The following is a 27,759-nucleotide window of genomic DNA, read 5'->3' as shown; positions in this document are numbered from 1 at the left end:
AACTTGTTGCCAATCGGCACCAATAATGTCGACGATTAATAATGATGCTCTTTAGAATCGCCAGGAATCAAATGATACCACCACAGGGCTTTACCGGATATCGATCAAAGGACCACACAACCAGTTAGTCAGTTCAAGTTCAAAGATGGTTTATTTACAACAAGGATTACTTTGACATGCAACACAAAACACAACAAGTTAAACTACACCTAACAACTACAATAACCTATACTTAACTTCAGGGCAACCGGCTCTATGCAAATGGACAAGGCCTTTGATAGGAACTTGCGTGGCTGGGTGGAAGAAATGGCTGTTTCTGCTGGGCTCATCCGTCTGATTGCGATCGTTGGTCTTGAACTTGTCTGTCTGGTCGTTATGCTGCACTTGGGTTGGCATAGGCCGGATCCAAGAGAGACCGAGCACATGGCTGTGTCCCTTCTTATCTCTCTGGGATTTTGCGCTCTTTTGGGCGGTCCTTAAATGGACCCAATAATTGGACAGGCTTTGATCACTGCCTTTGAGTTTGGCCAATAAAGGGGTGGGTGCCTTGATGGCTGGGCATTTCCTTAGCGATCATTGACCTTGGCTATGTATACCTGGGCTCTCTGAGTAAAGGGAGTGGAGCCGATTAGTCTGTATCTGTATCGGTTACCTGAGTACAGTTCTTTTGTTCTGGTGAAATGGGCCATTAGAATGCAAACGAGCGGAATTTTCAATCGTGTCTAGCTATCTGGGTTGCAAATACACACACAAGCTCTGAGTCTGTCTGAGTCCTGGGTTGGCCATAATTCCCATGTTCCTTTGCAGGTGGCCATCTGAGATGGCTGCATCCTGTCCTCTTGATCCTGAATGCGAAGCGTGGTGGATCACACGGTTGTTCCCTTATCCATCCGTGGTGTACAGATTACCCTTGGTCAAGGGCAGGATCAACACTACTCTGTCCTATGTTTTTGGAGCATTTACCGAACATTTTTACGAACACATCATACACTCATAATTTCTAACGGGTCACTATAAAACATTTCACTGTTCCGCACAATTGAATATCTACCTAGCACTATCTAAGCTACTCTCATGCTGCTGGCAATATCAAAAAGAACTTATGTCCAATACAAGATTTCAAAACAGCAGCATCACCTTTCTACTTAATCTATCAAAGTTACAGAGGTATACGGTCTTTATTTTTATCAGCGATTACAGTGTTTGTTGAGTTGAGTGAATTCCAAAGAAGGGGACTTGGAGAGTATATGTCGGGGAGCGGGTAGCTCTTTTTCGCCATTTGCGGAGTTAACTGTCTGGATGACACTGCAGATTATTGAAATTATCAGAAGGGCCTCTACTGTGCATGAAAGAGGGTACCATTTGGCAATGTTTTCGCACCAAGTGGGGGTTTCAGTGTCTACTCTATGTGTGGTGTGGTGTCCAGTCTAGGGGTGTCATGTTGTGTGGTGGTGTTCGGGGCTGGTGTGGTGTGTGGTACAGAGGCTTGTACCGCGCACAGTTGTAGCAGTCCAGCAATGATCACAACGTAGGTCATCAGTCCTCTCTTCAGGCAGCTGGAGCTTGTTAATTAGTTAATTAGGCCAGTTTTCAGAGGCTAGAGGCACAGTATAAATCTGAGCTAGATTTGCACTGAGTGCTGAATTTGGGCGCATTTGAGTGCTATAGTGAGAGTTTGGTGACTGAGGGAGTTAGGTGAGGAGGGAGTAAGGTGCTCCTTTCATTTCATTTTCTACATTTCCTCAAAGAGCGTGAAGGGAGCCGGGAGTTTACAGAGAGTGCAGCTGACTGGGAGAAGAGTCGGAGGGCGGAGTTCCAGTTGGTCCACAGTGCAGCTGCATTTTGTAAGGTCAGAAGAGATGGGGGCTAGGGCAGTTGCATGCTCCTCCTGTAGGATGTGGGTGGTGAGGGATGCCACCGCTGTCCCTGCTGATTATACCTGCGGGAAATGCACCCAACTCCAGTTCCTCAGAGACCGTGTTAGGGAACTGGAGCTGGATGAACTTCGGATCATCCAGGAGGCAGAGGGGGTAATAGAGAAGAGGTACAGGGAGATAGCCAAACCCAAGGTACAGGACAAGAGTAGCTAGGTTATAGTCAGGGGAAAGAAAACGAACGGACAGACAGTGCAGGGATCCCTCGCGGCCTTTGCCCATCAAAACAAGTATACTGTTTTGGATGCTGTTGGGGGGCGGAATGACCAACCCAGGGAAGGCTCTAGCGGCCAGGTCTCTGACACTGAGTCTGGCTCTGGGGCTCAGAAGGGAAGGGGGGAGAATAGAAAAGCAATAGTGATAGGAGACTCAATGGTTAGGGGAATAGACTGGAGATTCAGTGGTGGCGAGCGAGACTCAGGGAAGGTATGTTGTCTCCAGGGTGCCAGGACCAGGGATGTCTCGGATTGTATCTGGATAATTGGAGCGCATTCTGCGGAAGGTGGGACCTGTACAAGCAGGACGGGTTGCATCCGGACCAGAGGGACACCAATATCCTTGGAGGGAGGTTTTCTAGTACTCTTCGGGAGGGTTTAAACTAACTTAGCAGGGGAATGGGAACCGGACTTGTAGTCAAGAAACTAAGGTAGCCAATGTTCAGGACGTCAAAGCGTGTAGTGAGGCAGTGGGGAAGATAACACTGACAAAGGAAAGTACTTGCAGGAACGGAGATGGGTTGAAATGTGTATACTTCAATGCAAGAAGCATCAGGAATAAGGTGGGTGAACGTAAGGCATGGCTCGGTACTTGGGACTACGATGTGGTGGCCATCACGGAAACGTGGATTTCTAGAGGGGCAGAAATGGTTGTTGGAGGTTCCTGGTTATTGATGTTTCAATAAGATTAGGGAGGGTGGTAAAAGAGGTGGGGGGGTTGCATTATTAATGAGAGACAGTATAACAGCTGCAGAAAGGCAGTTCGAGGAGGATCTGCCACCTGAGGTAGTATGGGTTGAAGTCAGAAATAGGAAAGGAGCAGTCACCTTGTTGGGAGTTTTCTATAGGCCCCCCAATAACAGCAGAGATGTGGAGGAGCAGATTGGGAAACAGATTTTGGAAAGGTGCAGAAGTCACAGGATAGTAGTCATGGGTGACTTCAACTTCCCAAATATTGAGTGGAAACACTTCAGATCAAATAGTTTGGATGGGGTGGTGTTTGTGCAGTGTGTCCAGGAAGGTTTTCTCACACATTATGTCGATTGTCCGACCAGAGGGGAGACCATATTGGATTTGGTACTTGGTAATGAACTAGGGCAAGTGATAAGATTTGTTAGTGGGGGAGCATTTTGGAGATAGTGACCACAATTCTGTGACTTTCACTTTAATAATGAAGAGGGATAGGTGCGTGCAACAGGGCAAGGTTTACAATTGAGGGAAGGGTAATACAATGCTGTCAGACAAGACTGAAGTGCATAAGTTGGGAACATAGGCTGTCAGGGAAGGACACAATTGAAATGTGGAACTTGTTCAAGGAACAGATACTACGTGTCTTTGATATGTATGTCCCTGTCAGGCAGGGAAGAGATGGTCGAGTGAGGGAACCATGGTTGACAAGAGAGGTTGAATGTCTTGTTAAGAGAAAGAAGGATACTTATGTAAGGCTGAGTAAACAAGGTTCAGACAGGGCGCTTGAGGGATACAAGATTGCCAGGAGGGAACTGAAGGAAGGGATTAGGAGAGCCAAGAGAGGGCATGAAAAATCTTTGGCGGGTAGAATCAAGGAAAACCCCAAGGCCTTTTACACATATGTGGAGAAATATTGAGAATGACTAGAGTGAGGGTGGGTCCGATCAAGGACAGTAGCGGGATATTGTGTATTGAGTCAGAAGAGATAGGAGAGGTCTTGAACGAGTACTTTTCTTCAGTTTTACGAATGAGAGGGGCCATATTGTTGGAGAGGACAGTGTGAAACAGACTGGTAAGCTCGAGGAGATACTTGTTAGGAAGGAAGACGTATTGGGTATTTTGAAAAACTTGAGGATAGACAAGTTCCCGGGCCTGACGGGATATATCCAAGGATTCTATGGGAAGCAGAGATGAAACTGCAAAGCCTTTGGCAATGATCTTTTCTTCCTCACTGTCAACAGGGGTGGTACCAGGGGATTGGAGAGTGGCGAATGTCGTGCCCCTGTTCAAAAAGGGAATAGGGATAACCCTGGGAAATTACAGGCCAGTTAGTCTTACTTTGGTGGTAGGCAAAGTAATGGAAAGGGTACTGAGGGATAGGATTTCTGAGCATCTGGAAAGACACTGCTTGATTAGGGATAGTCAGCAACGGATTTGTGAGGGATAGGTCTTGCCTCACAAGTCTTATTGTATTCTTTGAGGAGGTGACCAAGCATGTGGATGAAGGTAAAGCAGTGGATGTAGTGTACATGGAATTTAGTAAGGCATTTGATAAGGTTCCCCATGGTAGGCTATTGCAGGAAGTAAGTAGGCATGGGATAGTGGGAAATGTGGCCAATTGAATAACAAACTGGCTAACCGATAGAAAGTCAGAGGAGTGGTGGTGGATGGCAAATATTCAGCCTGGAGCCCAGTTACCAGTGGCGTACCGCAGGGATCAGTTTCTGGGTCTTCTGCTGTTTGTGATTTTCATTAATGACTTGGTTGAGGGAGTTGAAGGGTGGGTCAGTAAATTTGCAGATGATACGAAGATTGGTGGAGTTGTGGATAGTGAGGGAGGGCCGTTGTCGGCTGCAAAGAGACATAGATAGGATGCAGAGCTGGGCTGAGAAGTGGCAGATGGAGTTTATCCTGAAAAGTGTGAGGTTGTCCATTTTGGAAGGACAAATATAATACGGAATACAGGGTTAATGGTAGGGTTCTTGGCAATGTGGGTGAGCAGAGAGATCTTGGGTTCTATGTTCATAGATCTTTGAAAGTTGCCACTCAAGTGGATAGAGCTGTGAAGAAGGCCTATGGTGTGCTAGCGTTCATTAGCAGAAGAAATGAATTTAAGAGCGTGAGGTGATGATGCAGCTGTACAAAACCTTGGTAAGGCCACATTTGGTGTGCAGTTCTGGTCGCCTCATTTAGGAAGGATGTGGAAGCTTTGGAAAAGGTGCAAAGGAGATTTACCAGGATGTTGCCTGGAATGTAGAGTAAGTCTTACGAGGAAAGATTGAGGGGTGCTCGGCCTTTTCCTCATTAGAACGGAGAAGGATGAGGGGCGACTTGATAGAGGTTTATAAGACAATCAAGGGAATAGACAGAATAGACAGTCAGCGACATTTTCCCCGGGTGGAACAAACCATTCCAAGGGGACATAAATTTAAGGGAATGGTGTAAGATATAGGGGGATGTGAGAGGTAGGTTCTTTACTCAGAGAGGTTGTGGGGGCATGCAATGCACTGCCTGTGGAAGTAGTTGAGTCGGAAACATTAGGGACCTTCAAGCGGCTCTTGGATAGGTACAAGGATTACGGTAGAATGATGGGGTGTAGATTCATTTGTTCTTAATCTGGGACAAAAGTTCGGCACAACATCGTGGGGCGACAGGCCTGTTCTGTGCTGTATTTTTCTATGTTCTATTTGTCTTCTGTCTTCCGTTTTCCGTATATTCCTGGGGTGGAAGCATAATATCTGTTATTATCTTCGTTAATATCTAGTTATTTGTCTTTCTCTCCTTAACTCCAATTACCCAGTAGAATTGTCACATGTGTGACTCCCTCATTTCTTTTTTGAAATAGCATTTTGAGAGACAAGACATTGCCAAAAAAATTTTCTTTGTAGTGCAGTGATTCTCGCAGCTCGTGGTCGATGCGGGGAGTGGGTGGACAATTTCTCCATGCCAGTCTTTCCTTACTGCAAACGAGTGATAACTGAGGCTCATCTTAACTTGCCGAATTTTAGGGCGGCCAGTTTTATAGAGTTTCGTCGTCCCAGGGTCCAGAGGTAGTTCGCGTGTAGCAGCATATGTGGCAACCATGTGTGTCAAACGTGTAAATAGCAGGTGGGGAATGACCAGAGGATCGCGGAAGGATGAGTGTATAGACTGTGGCAAAGTGCATTCTTTAAACCACAATGAAAAGCAGAGAAGGGAAACAAAGACCTGCCAAGGACAGCGTAGAGTGTAGGGAACCATTCCAGAGTACTCAAAGTGACGGGAACATGAGGTGCTTGTGGGCCACGGCAGGGCAAGAATGGGTGTAATCCCCGGGTAGGGCGGTGATCAGTGCCGTTGCTCCATTACCCGAGCTTGACTGGCCGGATGCTTTTGGGGTCCTCAGGCAGGGTGGGGTTCAGTGCCGTTATTCCCTACCTGGGTGACCTAAACGAGCGGAAAGAATTTGTAACACATGTGAGATCCAACAATTGTTCCTTTAACGCCCATTGGTCAGTAAATGGTGTCGGAAGAGTAACTATGACTGTATCAAGAAATTGAGTGTGAGGCTGACATTAATTAAAAACATCTAACAAGAAGAAAAATAAATAAATAAATAAAAAGGCGGGCAGGCTCCATCAGAATGTAGGACACCGTAATTCTTATGCGGCGTCTTTTCTCAAAATCTGGCCACCTCAGGGTTCTGTATCAAAAAATGTTGGAAAAGGATTACCATAACCAGAGGCAGAATCTGAATCATCACCATCTACCGGTTGCCAGACTCATGTCTGCCGTTTTTGTGCCGTGGCCGTGTGGGCCGTCGTGGAATCCAAATCATCATGTCTAACCAGTATAAAAGGCCACACTTGGAGTAGAGTTCAATTCTGGCCGCCACACTACCAGAAGGATGTGGAGACTTTAGAGAGGGTGCAGGAGAGATTTACCAGGATATTGCCTGGTATGGAGGGCATTAGCTGTGAGGAGCGGTTGAATAAACTCGGTTTGTTCTCACTGGAACGACGGAGGTTGAGGAGCGACCTGATAGAGGTCTACAAAATTATGAGGGGCATAAACAGAGTGGATAGTCAGAGGTTTTCCCCCAGGGTCGAGGGATCAATTACTAGGGGGCATAGGTTTAAGGTGCGAGGGGCAAGATTTAGAGTAGATGTACGAGGCAAGTTTTTTACACAGAGGGTAGTGGGTGCCTGGAACCTGCTGCCGGAGGAGGTGGTGAAAGCAGGGACGGTAGTGACATTTAAGGGGCATCTTGACAAATACATGAATAGGATGGGAATAGAGGGATACGGACCCAGGAAGTGTAGAAGATTGTAGTTTAGTAGGGCAGCATGGTCTGCACGGGCTTGGAGGGCCGAAGAGCCTATTCCTGTGCTGTACTTTTCTCTGTTCTTTGTTCACATTGTTGCGGTGCCAAAAAGGGGTTCATTTATCAGGAGCTTAGGGGCGGTGGCAGTAAAGGGCAAGTTACTGTTGTCGGGCGGTGGGAAGGGGGTATAGGGGGCCAAACATGTCTTGGTCGTGGTACCAGAGGACGGAGTGACTGGGGGCCGGGGAGGTTATACCAGTGGTCAGAGATCATGGTCAATTCAGGGAGGCTGGCGCTATCGTCGGAGTCAACCTCAAGGTGGAAGTTCGTAGCTGTGGGCGGAGACAAGGTTGGGTCTGTGGGGCGTGGACGTGCTGTCAGGGCTGGGGGAGGGTTGGACTAGGTTGTTGATGGGTGGGGTGGAATTATCTGCTATTGCCAGGAAGATGTGGTGGGAGTGGCTACATTGGGTTCCATAGACTTTGAGCTGGTTGATGTGGAACCAACCAGTTTACCATTGGGGTACATTATCTTGTACACAGAGGGGCTTACTTGTCCCGAATGGAGTAGGGCCCTGCAAAGTTGAGGGAGAGTAAAGAACTGGGATTGTGAGGGGAAACCATTACTTGCTGACCGATGGTGTACTCCATGGGGTGGACAGTTTTGTCAAAGCAGGCTTTACTCTGCTTCCTTCTAGCGCCTAGCTGCAGCGAGCTGTGTGCTTTAATATTGTCTGTAACTGTTGGACGGCTTTTTCATGGGTGACTCTGGGGCTTGCCAAATTGAGACCTAATAATATTAAATTCCTTTCATGGGCCTTCCGGTGGGGGGGGGGGGGTGTGTGAAACCTGTGGAACTGGAAACGGTGTTCCGAATAAACATAAGGGCAAATAGGAGAACTCTGTCCCATGTCGTATTATTCTGTTGCACAATCTTTCTAATGGTCGCTTTTAAAGTGCGATTCATTCGTTCAACAATGCCGGTGGATCGGGGGGTGAGATGCAATGTGAAAGTTATGTTTGATTCCAAAAATCATTCAGATATTTGCATGTCTCTGCCGGTGAAATGGGAACCCTGGTCTGACTCAATGCTGCGGGGGAGTCCCCCAACGTGTAAATATCTGTTTGGGCAAATCTTAGCTGTGGCCTTTGCAGTATTTGCCCGTGAGGGAAATGCTTCTACCCATTTTGTAACGATGTCGATTACCACTAATACTATTTGAAACATTTCTGCAAGGGGGGGAGGGGGACAATGTGGTCGAGTTGCAAATTTTGTCCAAGGGCCATTAACAGATCGTGTGTGTCTCAATTGTCCCTTCTTAGGAGTACCTTTCAGGATTGCTCTGTGCACAGATTAAAACAATTCTCAACATAATGTGTGACAATCGGATTTTAAATCGGGGCCACCAGCACAAAGGTCTTAAATGGGCAATGGTATTGTCTATGCCGTGATGTCCGTGTCCGTCATGAAAACTGGTAAATTATCAGGTTTCTGTCCTGGGTGGGGACCGCATAATTCCATTTTACAAAACTATACAATCCTGTACCGTCAGTGAGTCCTTGCATTTGTCGTAGTGGGCTGCAAAGTTACTTGTCTAAAACTTGTTTGAGAGTGTGTCCGCCTGCCTTTTGGGCCTGGGATAGATCCTGGATATTGGTCTGAGAAACCTGGACTACGTGTATTCAGTTCACTTTCGGGAGGTTGCCAACAGTGACCGTGGCGTGATCCTGACTTAGCTAAGGTCGCCTTTACATTACCGGGTGGGGAGGAACATTTATGGCTTCTCACTTTAATAATACCGCATGTGTTTCAACAATGGGGGCTGAGGGTAGGGGTTTTACCATAAGCGGATACGAATCCTCGAGATTCCACAGGGGCAGGAATTCTGTTAAGCTGTTGCACACATATAAGCTGTCCGAATGTATGTCTGCGGGGGTTGGAAAGGATATCAGGGTGCTGCACTACTATGCTATGGATGCTAGTTCTGCTGCTTGTGATCCTAAGTGGCCGGGCAATTTTAAAGATATTTCTTCTAATAGAACATAGAACAGTACAGCACAGAACAGGCCCTTCGGCCCTCGATGTTGTGCCGAGCAATGATCACCCCACTCAACCACGTATCCACCCTATACCCTTAACCCAACAACCCCCCCCCCCCCCCTTAACCTTACTTTTTAGGACCCATATGGGCAATTTAGCATGACCAATCCACCTAACCCGCACATCTTTGGACTGTGGAGGAAACCGGAGCACCCGGAGGAAACCCACGCACACACGGGGAGGACGTGCAGACTCCACACAGACAGTTACCCAGCTGGGAATCAGAACCTGGGACCCTGGAGCTGTGAAGCATTTATGCTAACCACCATGCTACCGTGCGGCCCCGGCTAATGCGCGTCTTTTACATTCAAAGGGCAACCTCCCGAAAGTGAACTGATACACGCAGTCCAGGTTTCTCAGAAACAATATCGAGGATCTACCCAGGCCCAAAATTCCACAACCAGTTATTCTCTTTCCATTTTCTATCGTGAAGGAACCGTCTACATAGATCTTTAAAGCATTATCAGCAGGGTAGCATGGTGGTTAGCATAAAATGCTTCACAGCTCCAGGGTCCCAGGTTCGATTCCCGGGCCTGGGTCACGGTCTGTGTGGAGTCTGCACGTCCTCCCCCTGTTGCGTGGGTTTCCTCCGGGGTGCTCCGGTTTCCTCCACAGTCCAAAAGATGTGCAGGTTAGGTGGAGTGGCCATGCTAAAATTGCCCGTAGTGTCCTAATAAAAAAGTAAGGTTAAGGGGGGGTTGTTGGGTTACGGGTATAGGGTGGATACGTGGGTTTGAGTAGGGTGATCATGGCTTCGGCACAACATTGAGGGCCGAAGGCCTGTTCTGTGCTGTACTGTTCTATGTTCTATGTGTGTGGATTCTGCGTTTTACTGCCTGCTTGTGTGTGCAGTGACTTCGGAATAAAGGGTCCTGTGTTGTGTTGGGCTGCTATGAGGTAAGCACTAATGTTGGGGGTCCCCGCATACTGAAGGTTATCTGTGAGAAATGTGTGGGTCTTTGTACGTTTGACTGTAAGGTCCCTTCCTTGTAACAACAGTGTCCAGCGAGCTGCTCTGATCTGGCTGACTGAACCGTCCTTTAACCTACCATCTAACAATAGCTGCGTTGGGTAAAATCGTAACTGGGATAAGGGCCTGTGATGTTTGCAAAATACTGTAGTGCCCAAAAGACTGCAAGCAAGTGCTGTTCGCAGGCTGTAAATCCGTGCTCTACAGGATCCAAAATTCGTGAGGCATAGGCTACGGGTCAAAAGCAATAATGTATTTCCTGTCGGAGTATTGCTGATAGGGTTCGGTCGGTGGTGGCTACATCTATGGCATAGGGCGAGTGTGGGCCTGTGAACTTGCAAAGCGGGGGCTGTGCCTCGGGCACGTTTTAATTCATCAATGTCGCCTGTGTGCTGAGGAAGCCATTCCCATGGGGCGTTCTTTTAAGGAGCTCTGAGAGTGGGGCGCTTTTGTGGCAAAAATATCTATATGGTTTCTACAATATCCACTAATCCTAAGAATGAATGGAGTGCAGTGACATTGTGGGGCAGGGGCAATTCGCTTCTGTTTCGATCTCTCTCTTTTTCCATGGGTGATAATGGTGCCTAAATGAAGGACCTTTTCTTTTAAGATCTGGGGTTCTTTGGGGTTGACCTTGCAGCCAATGGATTGCAAAAGACCTAGTAATTCTAAACGAAGCTTTACATGCTCTTCCTTTGTGTCCGCCTGTAGGAGTAAGTCGGCCACATACTGTATAAGGCATCAGGGCGGGGAAATTTGGAAAGTCCGTTGGCCAATTGTCGGTGGAAAACGGAGGGGGAGTTGTGGAATCCTTGTGGGAGGCATGTCCATGTATACTGCTGCCCTTGAAATGTGAACGCAAAACTTATATTGACAGGTCTTGTCAGCGGGATGGACCAAAAGCCATTGCTGATGTCCAGCACTGTGAAGTACTTTGCCTGTACTCCCTGCTTGAGCATGGTCTCGGGACACAGTGGCAACGGTGGGGGCTGCAAAAGGGGTTACCTTGTTAAGTTCTCGCTAGTCGATTGTCAGGTCGCCAAGAACCATCGGGTTTTTACGGGCCAAATTGGGGCATTATTGTTGAGGCTACCGCCGAATTACTCCTTGATCGAAGAAGTTATTGATGACTTTTGCAATCTCACCCTCGGCTTCCTGTGGGAAACCATATTGCTTCTGTGGCTTAGGATCGGGACCTGAAATTGTGACCATTCCTGGGATCTTCCCACAATAGTGTTTGTGTTGGCGAAGGAAGCTTATTTTTCTGAGGACCTCTCTAATTGTCTGGTCTGTACAAATTGTTTGCGATCAAACCAATTGTCTCTACTGAGCAATCCTATGTTCATAGTCCCTACTGTAGCATGACTCTAGCTGCTTGGCAATTTTTCCAAACACATCTATTCACAGGATGAAAGAAAGATTATGGGAGTCTCATAAAATGATTCCTAACGTGCTCGGCTGTTTGGGGCAAGTCGACTAAAACGGGGTGTCTGGTGCTTATGGTTCCTGTCTGAATATCTATCTATCTGAATATCTGTGATGTATCCCTGCTGTATGGTGTCCGGTAAATGCACTAAGGGTGATGGTGTCTGTGGTGGGCCATTTGTCACGCTGGAACATGTGGAGGAGTTTAAAGTGGTGCCGGACCTCCTGTGCCCCAAAGAAATTCTACTGGTTGCCCCGGACTGTGCCTGTGACTACTGGTCTGCCTGATTTATCCCAGAATGTTTCGCAGACCCAAGTTGGGGAGTCCGAACACCATCCATCTGTGGTGTTGATAGCTGAATTATCTGAAAGGGCGCTAACACTATGTATGGGCCTAACATTGTTCCGAGGTGGAGGGCCTGGTTGTTAGTGGTGTTGCTTGTTCGGGGGGTTTTGTCGGAATGTCTACAATTATAGCAACCTCATGGTGCCTGTGCTCTGGGGTTCTGTCTTCATGTCCTCCCCTCATTTATCCATGCTGGGTCCTGGTTATTCTAACTGGGTGCTATTTGCTTCTACCTGTTCCTGATCTGCCTTCCTGTGTAGGGATTGTTCCCAAGCGCTGGAGAGTCTCTTTAATACCCACTCTTCATTGTGTGTGGAGTCTGCAGGGTCGTAATTCACACAAGCTTTTGACCTGCTTCTGTGGCGTGGGAGACTAAAGTGTTGTGTCGTCGTTATCTAAGTGTGGCGCGGTCCAAATCCTCAAATGCTACTTGTTGTACCCGATCACATCTAAAACGGCCTTTTTTCATCTCCTGTAGGTTTCCTCCTCCTACATTCTGGGGTTCTGGTAAGCTGAGCTGACGGACTGGTCAAGGCTCATTACTGTCAGTTTAACTTCCTCCCTTTTGTCTGGACCGTACGTAACCTTTTGCTGGCGTACACTCTCAAAGAAATAATGCGGGTCTGCAGTAGGTTCGAATGGATCAATTTTAGCGCGGGCATCTGTCAATTGGGTGATGGTTAGTGGGGTGATGGAAACACAATCGGGCTCCCCCCAATCCGATGACTTGCGCCGTGTGGTGACCGGATTCATGGGAGTGTGTGCTGCCTGTGCAGTCGGTGTTGCGGGTGCTTTCCTTTCGGAGCATGGGGGGCTCTATTGTGATTTTCTGTGTTCTACACATATCTCTGAACGGTTTCATTTAGTTCTTGCCAACTGGGGCACCTTCCTCAACTAAATTTTGTCCAACGGTATCTCTAAATCCATTTGGCCTGAAAGCAGTGACCGCAACTTTTTATTTGTTGTCTACATTTCGCGTGGTCTACCTGTGCTCTGTCTTTGTTCTGTAGGGAGCTATGGGAGCGCTCGTAAGCTGCCTTTAAATCCACGCATTGTCTTGTTAACTCTTCTACCTGTTGTTCTGCCGCTTCTCGTACCAAGACTGCGTGCTGTGTATCTTGGTAGGTTTTACCACACTGGGTCTGAAAGCTGCTAAGGTGAACTAAACAAGATTGGTGTGCCCGTTTCACACAGCCACTCTCTTATCTTTAGCTGCCAACTGATCCCGGAGTTGCTCAATAATCTGTTTGTTTCACTATTGTTTCCCTCATTCTTCTCTTCTTTCTCAACTAGCTGCCTGCGGAGCGTCCTCACGACCTCCTCTGTGCCTCGCAACTGTGCTAAACAGGACACTATTGCCATTGGCTTTCGCACTTTCGCTGCATTTTTCTTATGCACCTCAGTTAGGTTCTCCCACCAAGTTTGTCCTATGCTTCCTGGACGTGACTCTTCATTTGAACAAAAATCGGACCAAAGGGCCATCCTTTCCCTTTAAATACTTCCTCAACTCTTCTTCCCATATGGGGCACTGCTCTGCTCTGTTGGTCGCTGCGACCTTGGGTTCCGGTGGGTTCATTAAACGTTCCATTGCTTTTGTGGCCATTGCTTCTAATCTCTCTTGCTCTACTTTTAATCTCTGTTTCCTACCGTTAATCTGTTTCCTATCGTTAATCTCTGTTTCCTATCGTTAATCTCTGTTTCCTACGGTTAATCTCTGTTTCCACCGTTAATCTCTGTTTCCTATCATCAATCTCTGTTTCCTACCATAAATCTCTCTTGCACTACTTTAATTTCTCTTTCCCTACCTTTAATTTGGGACAGGGGGATAAAAGGCGATTTGAGCTGCGGGTATGGCCTGCAGCCACCTGGGGTGGCCTTGTCCCGATTCAAAATGGACACTCACAAGGAGTGCAGGGAAAAACGGACAACACCAGAGAAAACAAGCAGGTGCAAGGTTTCCTGTGCATTAAGATTTGCAGAACCCAGACAGAACTGAAACCAATAGCCATTAACATATTAATGAGCTATCTCCAGGGACAAAAAGAAACATTGAAACAATCGAGACCAGGACAGACTCCCCGGCGCCAGTGGGAGCTAAAACAAAGGCAGGACAATGGCGCGCCCAATGATCAGGGAACAACTCCGGTATTGGAGAAAATCAATAGGAACGATTGGGACATGGTCCAATTAATTGGGACCAAGTCCGGGGTCCGCCCAGAAGGGCGCGAAACCCCTGGGGACTATAAGATAGCGTCTCCAAGTTCAGTTCGCTCTCTTGGAAGCTCTTGGAAGAACTCTCACCTTGGTTTTGGTTCTCAGCACCGAGAGGCCCGCCAAGCACCAGCCAAGTAAGTTTAAGGTCAACACACGCTACGAGATAAACGCTCCTAGCTACTATTCCGTACCAGTTCGAAGCCAGCAATATCAGAACCGGACAACGGCCATTGTTCCTCTGACTGGGTGGGCCACTCAAAGCTAAGTATAGGTTTTAGTAGCAGTAGTAGTTTAGTGAGTAGAGTTTATGCATGAGTAATAATTGACTGTGTGTATAATAAATGTGTATTGATTTCAAACTTACTAACTGGTGTATTGAGTCATTGATCAGTACTTGGCTTTAAACCCTGTGGTGGTATCAGAAAGATACCTGGTGACTCTTGAGCAAAGGTAATTAAAACAGAGCAAATTAAGGGAAAGCATAACGAGCAACAGGCCTAAGCTATTTTCCGGTTCACAATTCCCTCGATAGTTCTGACACAATCTAACGAGTTTAGCTTATATCCCTGTTAGTACGCATGCAGGTTAGTGCACACTTCCGAAATTCGGTGATTTGGTTGATATGGGCTTGCACTTGCGGTTCTTTCTCTTTCAAGCAATTGGATTTCAACATTTGTGGGTTCTCTCGGAGTGACAAAATCACTTCTAATTCGAATCCCACCAGTGTCACTAATAATGTTGCCAATCGGCACCAATAATGTTGCCAATTAATAATGATGCGCTTTAGAGTCGCCAAGTATTAAATAATACCACCACAAGACTTTACCGGATATCGATCAAAGGACCACAGAAACAGTTAGTCAGTTCAAGTCCAAAGACGGTTTATTTACACACAAGGATTACTTTGACATGCAAACAAAACACTACAAATTAAACTACACCTAACAACTACAATAACCTATACTTAACTTCAGGGAAACTGGCTCTATGCAGATGGACAAGGCCTTTGTCCAGATCTTGCGTGGCTGGGTGGAAGAATTGGCTCTGTTTCTGCTGGGCTCATCTGTCTGGTAGCGATCGTTGGTCTTGAACTTGTCTGTCTTGTCGTTATGCTGTACTTGGGTTGGCATAGGCAGGATCCAAGAGAGACCGAACACATGGCTGTGTCTCTTCTTATCACTCTGGGATTTTGTGCTCTTTGGGATGGTCCTTAACTTGGACTCAATAATTCAACAGGCTTCGATCACTGCCTTCGATTTTGGCCAATAAAGGGGCGGGTGCCTTGATGGCTGGGCGTGTCCTTAGCGGTCACTGACCGTGGCTGTTTGGGCTCCCTGAGTAAAGGGAGTGGCGCCGATTAGTCTGTATTTGTATCGATTACCTGACTCCAGTTCTTTTGTTCTGGGGAAATGGGCCATTAGAATGCAAACGAGCGGGGGTTTCGATCGCGTCTAGCTATCTGGGTTGCAAATACACACACAAGCTCTGAGTCTGTCTGAGTCCTGGGTTGGCCAAAATTCCCATGGTCCTTTGCAGGTGGTCATCTGAGATGGCTACAAACTCAAGTTAACCTTTTTAAAACATATAGTGAACATCTTAGGAACCATTAATTCAAATACAACCCTCAAAAAATACAGCAGTAGGTAATCCTTAAGCTGTTCTTTTAACATCCATAAGACTTAAAAAAGAAGTCGAAACAGAATCACATCAGGTTAAAGTCACTACTGAGGGCAGTTATTAGTTTTAAATCACGAAAGGATCGATTTACAGTTTTTTAGATTACAAAGAGAGAGACTAATAACCCTTCTGGCTGTGACTGCAGCTATCCAGCTCGGAAAACAAAACTAAAACACACCCTGCAGCAAACAGCGTAAAAAGAAAGTATAAAGGTGACAGACAACCCAGCTCCACCCACACTCTGACATCACTGATAAACACCCATTTCTTCTTTTTTTAAATATAATTTTTATTGGAATTTGTTACAGAAAACATAACGACAAACAATGAAATGCAACAAAATAACCCATAATAACTGTAACACCCCCAGACCGTAATGTTGCATGTATCACATCCCCCCACCCCCCAACCCCAATGAACAACAAAAGAACTTAAACATAAATTGAAATTAAATAAACAAACATAGTCATTGTCCGCCCCCCTCCCCTTCCCCCCTCCCCATTCCCTCCCCTCCCCCTCCCTCCTCCTCCCCCCCTCCCCTTCCCCTCCCCCCTCCCCCCCTCCCCCCTCCCCCCTTCCCCCGCCCTCCCCCCTCCCACCCCTTCCCCCTTCCCCCCCTTCCCCCTCCCACCCCTTCCCCCCCTCCCCTTCCCCCCCTCCCCTTCCTCCCCCTCCCCTACCCCCCTCCTCTTCCTCCCCCTCCCCCCCTCCCCTTCCCCCTCCCCCTCCCCCCTCACGGGTTGCTGCTGCTACTGTCCCTGTACCCTATCGTTGAGCCAGAAAGTCGAGAAAAGGTTGCCACCGCCTAAAGAACCCTTGTACCGACCCTCTCAGGGCGAATTTGACCTTCTCTAGCTTAATGAAACCTGCCATGCCATTGATCCAGGTCTCCACGCTTGGGGGCCTCGCATCCTTCCATTGTAGCAAGATCCTTCGCCGGGCTACTAGGGACGCAAAGGCCAGCACACCGACCTCTTTCGCCTCCTGCACTCCCGGCTCCACCCCAACAGGGTGGGCAGCAGGGTAGCATGGTGGTTAGCATAAATGCTTCACAGTTCCAGGGTCCCAGGTTCGATTCCCGGCTGGGTCACTGTCTGTGTGGAGTCTGCACGTCCTCTCCCTGTGTGCGTGGGTTTCCTCCGGGTGCTCCGGTTTCCTCCCACAGTCCAAAGATGTGCGGGTTAGGTGGATTGGCCATGCTAAATTGCCCGTAGTGTCCTAATAAAAAAAGTAAGGTTAGGGGGGGGGTTGTTGGGTTACGGGTATAGGGTGGATACGTGGGTTTGAGTAGGGTGATCATGGCTCGGCACAACATTGAGGGCCGAAGGGCCTGTTCTGTGCTGTACTGTTCTATGTTCTATGTAACCCCAAAAATCGCGAGTCCCCATCCTGGCTTGACCCTGGATCCCACCACCCTCGACACCGTCTTTGCCACGCCCTTCCAGAACTCCTCCAGTGCCGGGCATGCCCAGAACATATGGGCATGGTTCGCTGGACTCCCCGAGCACCTGACACCTTCACCCCCAAAGAACCTACTCATCCTCGTCCCAGTCATGTGGGCCCGGTGCAGCACCTTGAATTGGATGTGGTTAAGCCGCACACACGAGGAGGAAGAATTAACCCTCTCCAGAGCATCAGCCCATGTCCCGTCTTCGGTCTGTTCCCCCAGTTCCCCCTCCCACTTAGCTTTCAGCTTCTCTACTGACGCCTCCTCCATAACCTTGTAGATATCAGATATCTTCCCCTCTGCGACCCAGACCCCCGAAAGCACCCTGTCGCTCACCCCCCCCCCCCCCCCCCCCGCGGGAAGCGAAGGGAATCCCTCCACCTGCCGCCTAGCAAATGCCTTTACCTGCAGATACCTGAACATGTTCCCCGGGGGGAGCCCAAATTTCTCCTCCAACTCCCCCAGGCTCGCAAACCTCCCATCAATAAACAGGTCCCTCAGCTGTCTGATGCACGCTCTATGCCAACCCCTGAAATCCCCCATCAATGTTCCCCGGGACGACCTATGTTTCCCCCTTAACGGAGCCTCCATCGAGCCCCCCACTTCTCCCCTATGTCGCCTCCACTGCCCCCAAATCTTGAGGGTAGCCGCCACCACCGGACTCGTGGTATACCTCGTAGGAGGGAGCGGCCACAGCGCCGTTACCATGGCCCCCAGGCTTGCATCTCCACAGGACGCCCTCTCCATCCGTTTCCATGCTGCCCCCTCCCCCTCCATTACCCACTTGCGCACCATCACACATTGGCCGCCCAATAATAACCCGAGAGATTGGGTAACGCCAGCCGCCCCCCATCACTACCCCGCTCCAAGAAGACCCTCTTCACCCTCGGGGTCCCATTCGCCCAAACAAAGCTCATGATGCTGCTAGTCACCCTTCTAAAAGGCCCTAGGGATAAAGATGGGCAAACACTGAAAAAGGAACAAGAACCTTGGGAGAACCGTCATTTTGACGGACTGCACTCTACCCGCCAATGATAGCGGCACCATGTCCCACCTTTTAAATTCCTCCTCCATCTGCTCCACCAGCCTGGTAAAATTAAGCTTATGGAGAGTCCCCCAACTCCTGGCCACCTGCACCCCCAGGTATCTGAAACTCTTCACTGCCCACTTAAATGGGAGTCTCCCAATTCCCTCCTCCTGATCACCCGGGTGTACTACAAATACCTCACTCTTGCCTAAATTTAACTTATAGCCCGAGAAGCCCCCAAATTCCGCTAACAGCTCCATCATCCCCGGCATTCCCCCCTTCTGGATCCGCCACATACAACAGCAGGTCGTCCGCATACAGCGATACACGATGTTCCTCCCCACCCCGCACCAGACCCCTCCATCTCCCTGACTCCCTCAACGCCATAGCCAAAGGTTCAATCGCCAATGCAAAGAGCAAGGGGGACAGGGGGCACCCCTGCCTGGTCCCACGGTAGAGCCTAAAGGTACTCCGATCATCCTTCCATTGGTAACTACACTTGCCATCGGAGCCGCAGAGAGCACCTCACCCATTTGATGAATCCCTCCCCGAATCCGAACCGCTCCAGCACCTCCCACAGGTACCCCCACATCAACTCTATCAAACGCTTTCTCTCCGCATCCAGCGCCACCACTATCTTCCGCTCCCCCTCCACTGCCGGCATCATAATAACATTTAGCAGTCTCCGCTCATTCGTGTTGAGCTGCCGTCCCTTGACCAAATCCTGTCTGATCCTCATGTATCCCCCTGGCACACAGTCCTCTATCCTGGTGGCCAGGATCTTCGCCAGCAACTTAGCGTCAACATTGAGGAGCGAGATAGGCCTGTATGATCCACACTGCAAGGGGTCCTTATCCCGCTTCAGGACTCAGAGAGATCAGTGCCCCGCGACATCGTCGGGGGCAATGCCCCCCCCCCCCCCCCCCCCCCAATGCCTCATTGAAGGCTCGCACCAACAGGGAGCCCACCAGATCCGCATACGTTTTATAAAATTCCACCGGGAACCCGTCCGGTCCCCGGCGCCTTACTGACTGCATTGTCCAATCCCCCTGACTAGCTCCTCCAACTCTATCGGCGCCCCCACCCCCTCTACCAGCTCCTCTTGAACCCTTGGGAAACATAGCCTGTTCATGAAGCTCTCCATCCCCTCTCCCCATCGGAGATTCTGACCGGTACAGTTCCTCGTAAAAGTCCCTAAAGACCCCATTTACTTCTGTCCCCTTCTGCACTATATTCCCACCCCTATCCGTCACTCCACCAATTTCCCTAGCCGCATCTCGCCTACGGAGCTGATGCGCCAACATCCTGCTCGCCTTCTCCCCATACTCATATACCGCGCCCTGCGACCCTCCTCCACTGTGTCCCCGCCTTTCTGGTGGTCACAAGTCAAATTTGCCCTGCAAACTACGCCGTTCCCCAGCAACCCTCCTCCGGTGCCTCCGCGTATCTCCGTCCACATCCAGGAGCTCCCCCACCGTCTCTCCCTCTCCTTCCTCTCTGCCTTTCCTATGGGCCCAGGATGGAGATCAGCTCCCCCCGAATCACTGCTTTCAGAGCCTCCCAAACCATCCCCACCCGGACCTCCCCCGTGTCGTTGGTATCAAGGGTACCCCTCAATACTTCCCTGGACCCCTCCTACACACCTCCTCATCAGCCAGGCATCCCACATCCAGACGCCAGAGCGGACGCTGGTCCCATCCTCCCCATCTCCAGATCAACCCAGTGCGGAGCAATGAGTCTGAAATCGCTATGCCGATACCTCTGCATCCTGCACCTTCGGGATCAATCCCCTGCGCAGGGACGAAAAAATCTATTCCGGGAATAGACCCTTGGACATGGAGAAAACAGGAATACTCCCGCGCTCTCGGCCCCCCAAACCTCCAGGGATCCACCCCTCCCATCTGGTTCATAAACCCCCTCAGCACTTTGGCCGCCGCCCGGTCTCCACCCTTCATTGAACTGGACCAGTCCAGTTGGGGGATCCAGCACTATGTTAAAGTCTCCCCCCATGATCAGGCCCCCCCGCCTCCAGGTCCGTAATGCGGCCCAACAGCGCCTCATGAGCCGGGCATCATCCCAATTCGGGGCTATACATTAAACCAGCACCACCTTCTCGTCCCTGCAGCCTACCCTTCACCATAATATATCTGCCCTCCTTGTCCGACACCACCTCAGCCGCCTCGAAGCCACCCTCTTTCCCCCCAGAATCGCCACCACCCCCGGTTCTTCGCGCCAATCCTGAGTGAAAAAACCTGCCCCACCCACCCTTCCTCAGACAAACCGAGTCCGCCACCTTCAAGTGGGTCTCCTGGAGCATAGCACGTCCGCCTTCAGCCCTTTCAGATGGAAAATACCCTAGTTCTCTTAACCGCCCATTCAGCCCCCTCACGTCCAGGTAGTCAGCCGGATCAGAGGGCAACCTGCCCCTCTCCCCGCTGGCCAGCCATAGCTTAGCACTGCTTCGCCCCAGGCCAGCTCGCCCCGCCTGACCCTTTCCCCATGGCGATAACGCTCTCCTCTACCCCCCCGGCCCACACCAGCTCCTTCCTGGCCTTTCCAGCAGCAACCCGGTATCCCCCCCCACCCCCCCCAGGCTAGGACCCCTCCTAGCCGCTACGCACCCTCCATGGTACTTCCGTGAGTCAGCTGAACTTTCTGCTGACCCTCAGCTCCCGCCAAAACCCATCTCCTCCCGCATGGGGTTATCCCCCTCTTGCCACACCTCCTTGGCACCCGCTTCAGCGGGGGAAAGAAACCAGTGAAGGCCACGCCCCCACCTCCAGCTCCGCCCCCCTCGCCCCACAGCGCGGACATCCAGAGGAAAGCCCGTGCTTTCACACTGCACACCGCCACCCTTCTGACGCAGCTCCCCAAAATCCAGTTTCACCCCCAACCCCCAGCCCCGTACAGACGAGAACATATAAAGCACATACCCCAACGTCCCCACATACCCCACATCCCATACCCAACAGACAAACCCACCCGGGAAACAGAGCAAAAAGAAAAACCAGCATAAAAATAGCACCTGTCAAAATTGAAGAACAGCAACGGCCATCGTGGTCCCCAGACCCTAGTTCGAGTCCAGCTTCTCCGCCTGTACAAAGGCCCACGCCTCCTCCGAGGACTCGAAGTAGTGGTGCCGGTCCTTATATGTCACCCACAGACGCGCAGGCTGCAGCATTCCAAATCTGACCTGCTTGGCATGCAAGCACCGCCTTCCGTCTGGTTGAACCCGGCCCGCCGCTTTGCACCTCCGCACTCCAGTCCCTGGTAGATTCGCACCACCGAATTCTCCCACTTGCTGCTCCTCTCTTTCTTGAGCCCAGTGCAGCACACACTCTCCCGGTCACTAAATCGATGGAACCGCACCAGCACACACCCGCTGGGGGTTCATTTGCCTTAGGCCTCCTGGCCAGCACACTGTGAGCTCCCTCAAGCTCCAGGGGCAAATGGAAGGACCCCGCTTCCATCAACGAGCTCAACATCGTGGTCACGTACGACGGGAGATCCGACCCCTCCAGCCCCTCCGCCAGGCCCAGGATCCTCAAATTCTTTCCGACTCGTGCGAACGTCCAGCTCCTCCAAGCGTCTTTGCCACTTTTGTGAAGTGCCTCGTGCAACTCCACTTTTCCCCACTTTCCTCCTCCCGCTCAGGCGGTCCTGCTGCTGCAACTCCCAAATAGACACCTCCTGAGCCGCCTGTGTCCAAGCAGCTTGTTTGTAGTTGCATTCAGGGAGTCCAGCACTCAGCCTTCAGCTCCGCAAAACAGCGCAGAAGAGAGTCTTGCTGCTTCCTGCGCCCACTTCCACCAGTCCTCGGGTGTTCCGCCGGCCGCCATTTTGTCTTTTCTTCCCCTGCTTTTCTTGGGGAGCTGCTGCAGCTTTTTCCTTTGCCCCACTCCGGGTGAGCACCATAAATTATGGGAATGCTCCTCTAGACACCTTTCCCCACTGGGATCGTCGGGACAGCGTCGACTGCTGCTAGAATTCAGCTTTCATAAAGGCCCTCAAGTCAGCTTGAGAAATCTGAGCTGGCCCTTTCCCCCGCCTGCCTGCTTGTAGAGGCTTTTGTCTGCATGCTGCTTCAGCCCAATCGTGGCCTGTTTCTTGAGGGTCAGATAACCAAGAAACATACTATTCCTGGGGGAAAGTACTCCACGAACATTCACCTACGCCTTTTCATCGAACTTCCAACCCATGCCGCCCAAAAAAGAGCTCTTTTCTGTAACCTGGGCAGAGCTGCCTCTGTGTGCTCACTCACTCCATGCTGCACACCGGAAGTCCAACACCCATTTCTTCAAGGTACATTTCCTAAACACCCATTTCTTAAAGGTACTCTCACATGATATAAGGAAAAAATAGATAGCCACATTGATTTTGATTAATAATTAAAACAAAAGATGCTGGAAAAACTCAGCAGTCTGACAGCATGTGGACAGAGAAACAGAGTTAACGTTTCAAATCCGTACGATTCTTCTTCAGAGCCAAAGAGAAGGGGAAATTTGATGGATAATATACTAAACACAGACTCGATGACCACTTCGCGGAACACCTTTTCTTAGTCCACAATCATGACCCTAACCTTCTTGTTGCTTGCCATTTCAACTCAGCGCCTTGCTCTCATGCCCACATGTCCATCCTTGGCCTGCCTCAATGTGAAGTCCAACCCAAACTGAAGGAGCAGCACGTCATCTTCTGATTAGACATGTAATAATCTTCGGGATTCACATTGAGTTCATCACTTTAGATTGTGCCCTTTCTCCTCCACCTTGACCCCTTTTTTCTCCATTTAAAAAGAAAATCCCGGCGTGATTGTAACCACCTATCGGCTGTCGGCAATGGTCAGTGACGGCTGTGGACTCAGTCCGCGACTGCCCTGGTGGGGGGCGGGGGGATCGATCACCGGGGGCAGTGGGGGGGAGGCGGGGGACCTCATGGACAGCCGGGGGGCGGGGAGCGATCGGCATCATGAACCCGCGGGCGAGCGGGATCTCGGTGGGGAGGCTACATTTCTGGTGCGCTCCGCGGGCTGAGTCCGCCATGTCCCACAGGGCGGCCGCTGCAGGCCGCCGCCGTGCGCATGTGCGGACTCCCGACCGGAAGCGCTGGATCCTGTATCCGAGCTGCAAGGAGCACGCCGGGGCCCTGTAAGCCCCCCTGCAGGTGAGAGAATCACTCAGAACTTTCTTCAGGAAAGTCCAGAGTGATTCGCCAGTGACATAGTCCCATTATGGAGAATTCCGCCCCGAAGGTCGTGAAAAGTGCTTTAAAAAATGTTTTCCCCAAACAGTGCAATGCTTCAGGTACACAGCATTAAGGGTCAACCGATTACAGAGCAAAATGCACACGCAAGGTGACATTTTGAGAACTTGGGCGAGACTCTGTCGTAATAGGCGGGGGCTGGCAACTCCGGAAGTCGCATGAACCACTCCGGCGTCGGGCCGCCCCAAAGGTGCGGAATTCTCCGCACCTTCAGGGGCTTAGGCCCGCCCCGGAGAGGTTTGTGTCCCGCCGACCAGTGGGAAGGGGCTTTGCATCACGGCAACCGGTGCCGAAGGCATCCGTCAGCGGGAGCGGATTGGCACACGCGCGGGAGCGCCAGCGTGTCTTGGCGTATCCCGGCGCATGCGCGGGATGGTTCATCTCCGCATCGGCCATTGTGGAGGACCACAGCGGCCAATGCGGAGGAATAGAGTGCCCCCACGGTACAGGTCCCGCCCGCAGATCGGTGGGCCCAGATCGTGGGCCAGGCGACAGTGGGGGCACCTACCAGGGCAAATCCCCCCCCACCACCGGAGGAACCCCAGGAGGCCGCCAGGTCTCGCCGGTAAGGACCTACTCCAATTTACGCCGGCGGGACTGGCAAAAAATGGGCGGGACTTCGGGCCATCGTAGGATGGAGAATTCGGGCAGCCCCGGGGTCCCATTGAGTCGCGTTGGTCCCCTCCATTCTCCGAGGAGGGTGACGCGATTCATGCTGGGGGCGACTTTTGGGGGCTCCAGAAAAATCGGAGGACGGTGGGGGCGGGATTTATGCAACCGCCCACGATGCCCTGACGCCGACGCGCGATTCTCCGAGTTGCGGAGAATCGGCGCCATTTGCATGTGGGGGCCAGAATATGTCGCGCCGGGCCCTGTTCGCGCTGTTGACGGCGCAAACACTTGGCTTCCATATCGGAGAATCGGCCCTTATCACTGTGACCAGAGACGGGAGATTGCCTCTCAGCCAAGTGACAGAGGAGCTGGGCTTAATTGTCAACATTCCTCAATTTATACCCCACACGTGACCCCCCCCCCCCCCCCCCAAAACCCAGACTTCACTCTCGATGCATTTCTTTCCGGCCGCCGCATCTACCGATTACGCTAAGACGTGGAGATACCGGCGTTGGACTGGGGTGAGCACAGCAAGAACCACTGTGCTCAGCCCAGTCCAACGCCAGCTTCTCCACATCATGGCTACCATCGACACCGCAAACTGCCGGCTCAAAGTGGAGAGAATCTCCAGAAGATCGTGCATATAGACATGTAAGACTTGATTACGATAAGGACACTCACGTCACCCATCCACAGGGTGGCCATGTCCGTCTGTCCCAAAGCGTCCCGGATTCGCCCGCACATCCGATCAAAAGAATCGTCCCAGGCCAAACCGTTAAATTCGTCCTTCACAGGCGCCGGTAGCGCAGTCTGACTTTCAACCTCGCTTATGGACCTTTCAGAGTACAGGTAACTCCACTATCACCCTCTGTTCTTGTTATTTGCAACAGAAAGAATTGCAGCTCGACCTGAGATGTCAAATAACCTTACAGCAAGATCAGCAACTGCGATTGGGCAGGCGCTGACGTCATTTCCCCGCATCGATGAAATGCTGCAGGACCCTGGGTCTTTTCTCACTTACTTCCTGAGGGAAAGATGGAGCATGAGGCCAGTAGTGGTTGTGAGGTGTTGCTGGTCGCTGGTTGCTACGAGCAGATTATTTTTGGTTTATCGGGTAAAGAAACCGGAGCAAGTAAGCGAATTGGATGGATATGCAGCTTGGCTCCGAACTTCAGCACCATTAGATGTTTCCGACTGTTGTGGGATCCAATTCTCAAACCGACCCTCATGATGTCACCTGAGAGGGAGCTATACTTTAGATCCATGTAGAAATACATTGCTCAGTATTTTCTGGTTTGTTTCTACTTAAATAGCATTTCACACTGCTCATGTCTGGATCTTGTTCATGGGGAAAGAAATTACCACAGCATTGTAAACCACAACAGTTTATTAACTTTTGTTCTGATACTATCTTTTCTGTTCCAGGTGGTTATTTGTATTTTAAGAATCTGTTTGATTAATACATTGGTAGCTTATTGTCGTAGGTATTGGTTAAAGCTTAACAAGCATGGGTGGCACAATGGCACAGTTGCTTTACAGCTCCAGGTCCCAGATTTGATTCCTGCCTTGGTTTGCTGTTTGCGGAGCCTTCGCGTTCTCTGTGTCTACGTGAATTTTCTCTGGGTGCCCTGGTTCCCTCCCACATTCCAAGATAGGTGGATTGGCCATGCTATATTGCCCTTGGTGTCCAAAAAGGTACTGAGTTACAGGGATAGGGTGGAGGAGTGGGATTGGGTGAGGTGTTCGTTCCAAGGTCTGCCTGCAATCTTGATGGGCTGAATGCCCCTCCTGCACTGTGCCATGGGAGTGTCCCTTTAAGAAATGTTCTGTATTATCACATGGCTTCAGTGATGTCCATTGTGTGGGGTGGAGCTGGGAGCTGGCTGTGGCACTGGGTTTTACTTTTGGTTTCACTGTTGGAAGCTGGATTCAGTGAAAGAAGGCTTCTCTCCCTCTCTGCATGTTAAAGGTGTTCCAGATCACTTGTTAATTTTTATAACTGTTTTCTGGAAAGAATTCAAACCTACTGTTTGGTAAAGGGATTTTCTGGTATTGGGTCTTGTTACCAAATTGAAACAGTTGAAAGGTAAGTTATTAAGGGATATATATAGAACTGTAGTTTTTTCAATCAGAATCTTTATCATAGATTATACAGTGCAGTAGGAGGCCATTTCGGCCCATCGAGGTCTGCACCGGCTCTTGGAAAGAGCACCCTACCCAAGGTCAACACCTCCACCCTATCCCCATAACCCCACCCAACACTAAGGGCAATTTTGACACTAAGGGCAATTTATCATGGCCAATCCACCTAACCTGCACATTTTTGGACTGTGGGAGGAAACCCATGCACACACTGGGAGGTTGTGTAGACTCCGCACAGACAGTGACCCAAGCCGGAATCGAACCTGGGACCCTGGAGCTGTGAAGCAATTGTGCTATCCACAATGCTGCCGTGTTGTGATCGAGGCAGTTCTGTGTCCATCTTGCCAGCTCACCTCTGATCCTGTGCGACTTCACCTTCTGTACCAGTCTGCCATGAGGGGACTGTTCACTCCAGTCTCGCCTTTCGCAAATATGCTGACCTGTTTCATTTCCATATTGCCACTGACCCTTTTATGTGCACTTTATAAAAAATCTTTGAAAGTCCATATGCACAATATCAGCCACACTGCATGCATGTGGATGCTTTGTTTTGGAAGAGTGCACTGCTGTTGAGAATTAATGAGTACTCTTGTAAATTATTGTTCTTTTTAGAGCTGGAATCCTGAACCTGACTTTACCCATCATGCTCATACAGCCTCTTTAACCATTGTAGCTGTAAATGATCAATATGTGGCAACAGGCAGTAAAGATGAAACTATTCACCTTTATAACATGAAAAAGAAAATTGATCAAGGATCTTTGCTGCACCAGCTGGTGAGTAAAATATATGTTTTCACACTTTATAGCGTTGAGCTTTTTGCAGGCTGATGTGGTATAATAGCTGATACAGGATTTTTTTTAAACAGAAGAAGTAACTCAAGAATTGATCTTAACCTTATCTTAAGGTCGAAGACGTAAACAATTTATGACATCAATGGGGCTATTCAGGTCATTGTTTCTCTTCCTGTAGAAATAGGCACTGAAGTCTTGGAATATATTATCTATTGAAAGCCTTACACTTGCAAATTATCGACTCAAATCTTTGGGCCTTGATTTCTTGATGAAATGGTCAGAATTCCAAATGATGATGCCAAAGAGAGATTATACAAAACAAAATATATGAAACTAAAAACATAAAGTGCTGGAAACACTCAAATGGTTATGTAATCGGGAGGAAAAATTTAGTTAACATTTCTGACCAATGACCTTTCATGAGACCACTCACAGGAAGTTTCTCATTTGATACAGAATATAGGTGCAGATCACAAAAAGAATTCTCTTGGAACGCAAATGTTTGGCTCATAGTTCCAACTTGCTTCTTTGCTCTGATCTTGTAGATGACAGACGGACTGACACATTCCTTGATGTTTCTCTCTCTCGCGCTCTCTCTCTCTC

At 49.8% G+C, this 27,759-nt stretch overlaps 2 protein-coding genes across 3 annotated transcripts in view; one reads left to right on the top strand and one right to left on the bottom strand.

The window, feature by feature from the left end:
- Positions 1–25,146, bottom strand: part of trnau1apb (tRNA selenocysteine 1 associated protein 1b) — a 127,811-nt gene extending 102,665 nt beyond the window's left edge. For both annotated transcript variants that reach the window (XM_038797125.1, XM_038797126.1), the window contains exon 1: positions 24,904–25,146. In XM_038797125.1, the coding sequence (XP_038653053.1) occupies positions 24,904–24,966 (63 nt within the window). In that variant the 5' untranslated portion in view covers positions 24,967–25,146. The remainder of the gene's footprint in view (positions 1–24,903) is intronic.
- A 111-nt stretch (positions 25,147–25,257) lies between these two features.
- pak1ip1 (PAK1 interacting protein 1) overlaps positions 25,258–27,759 on the top strand; it is a 148,347-nt gene continuing 145,845 nt past the window's right edge. Inside the window, exons 1-4 of the mRNA XM_038796428.1 lie at positions 25,258–25,354; positions 25,648–25,657; positions 26,237–26,308; positions 27,119–27,138. Coding sequence (XP_038652356.1) covers positions 25,258–25,354; positions 25,648–25,657; positions 26,237–26,308; positions 27,119–27,138 — 199 coding nt within the window. The remainder of the gene's footprint in view (positions 25,355–25,647; positions 25,658–26,236; positions 26,309–27,118; positions 27,139–27,759) is intronic.

This window comes from Scyliorhinus canicula, chromosome 5 (assembly GCF_902713615.1).
Source record: "Scyliorhinus canicula chromosome 5, sScyCan1.1, whole genome shotgun sequence".
In the NCBI taxonomy this organism is placed as follows: domain Eukaryota; kingdom Metazoa; phylum Chordata; class Chondrichthyes; order Carcharhiniformes; family Scyliorhinidae; genus Scyliorhinus; species Scyliorhinus canicula.
Note: the sequence above shows the minus strand (reverse complement) of the source record. Positions and strands in the feature narration are given on the sequence as shown.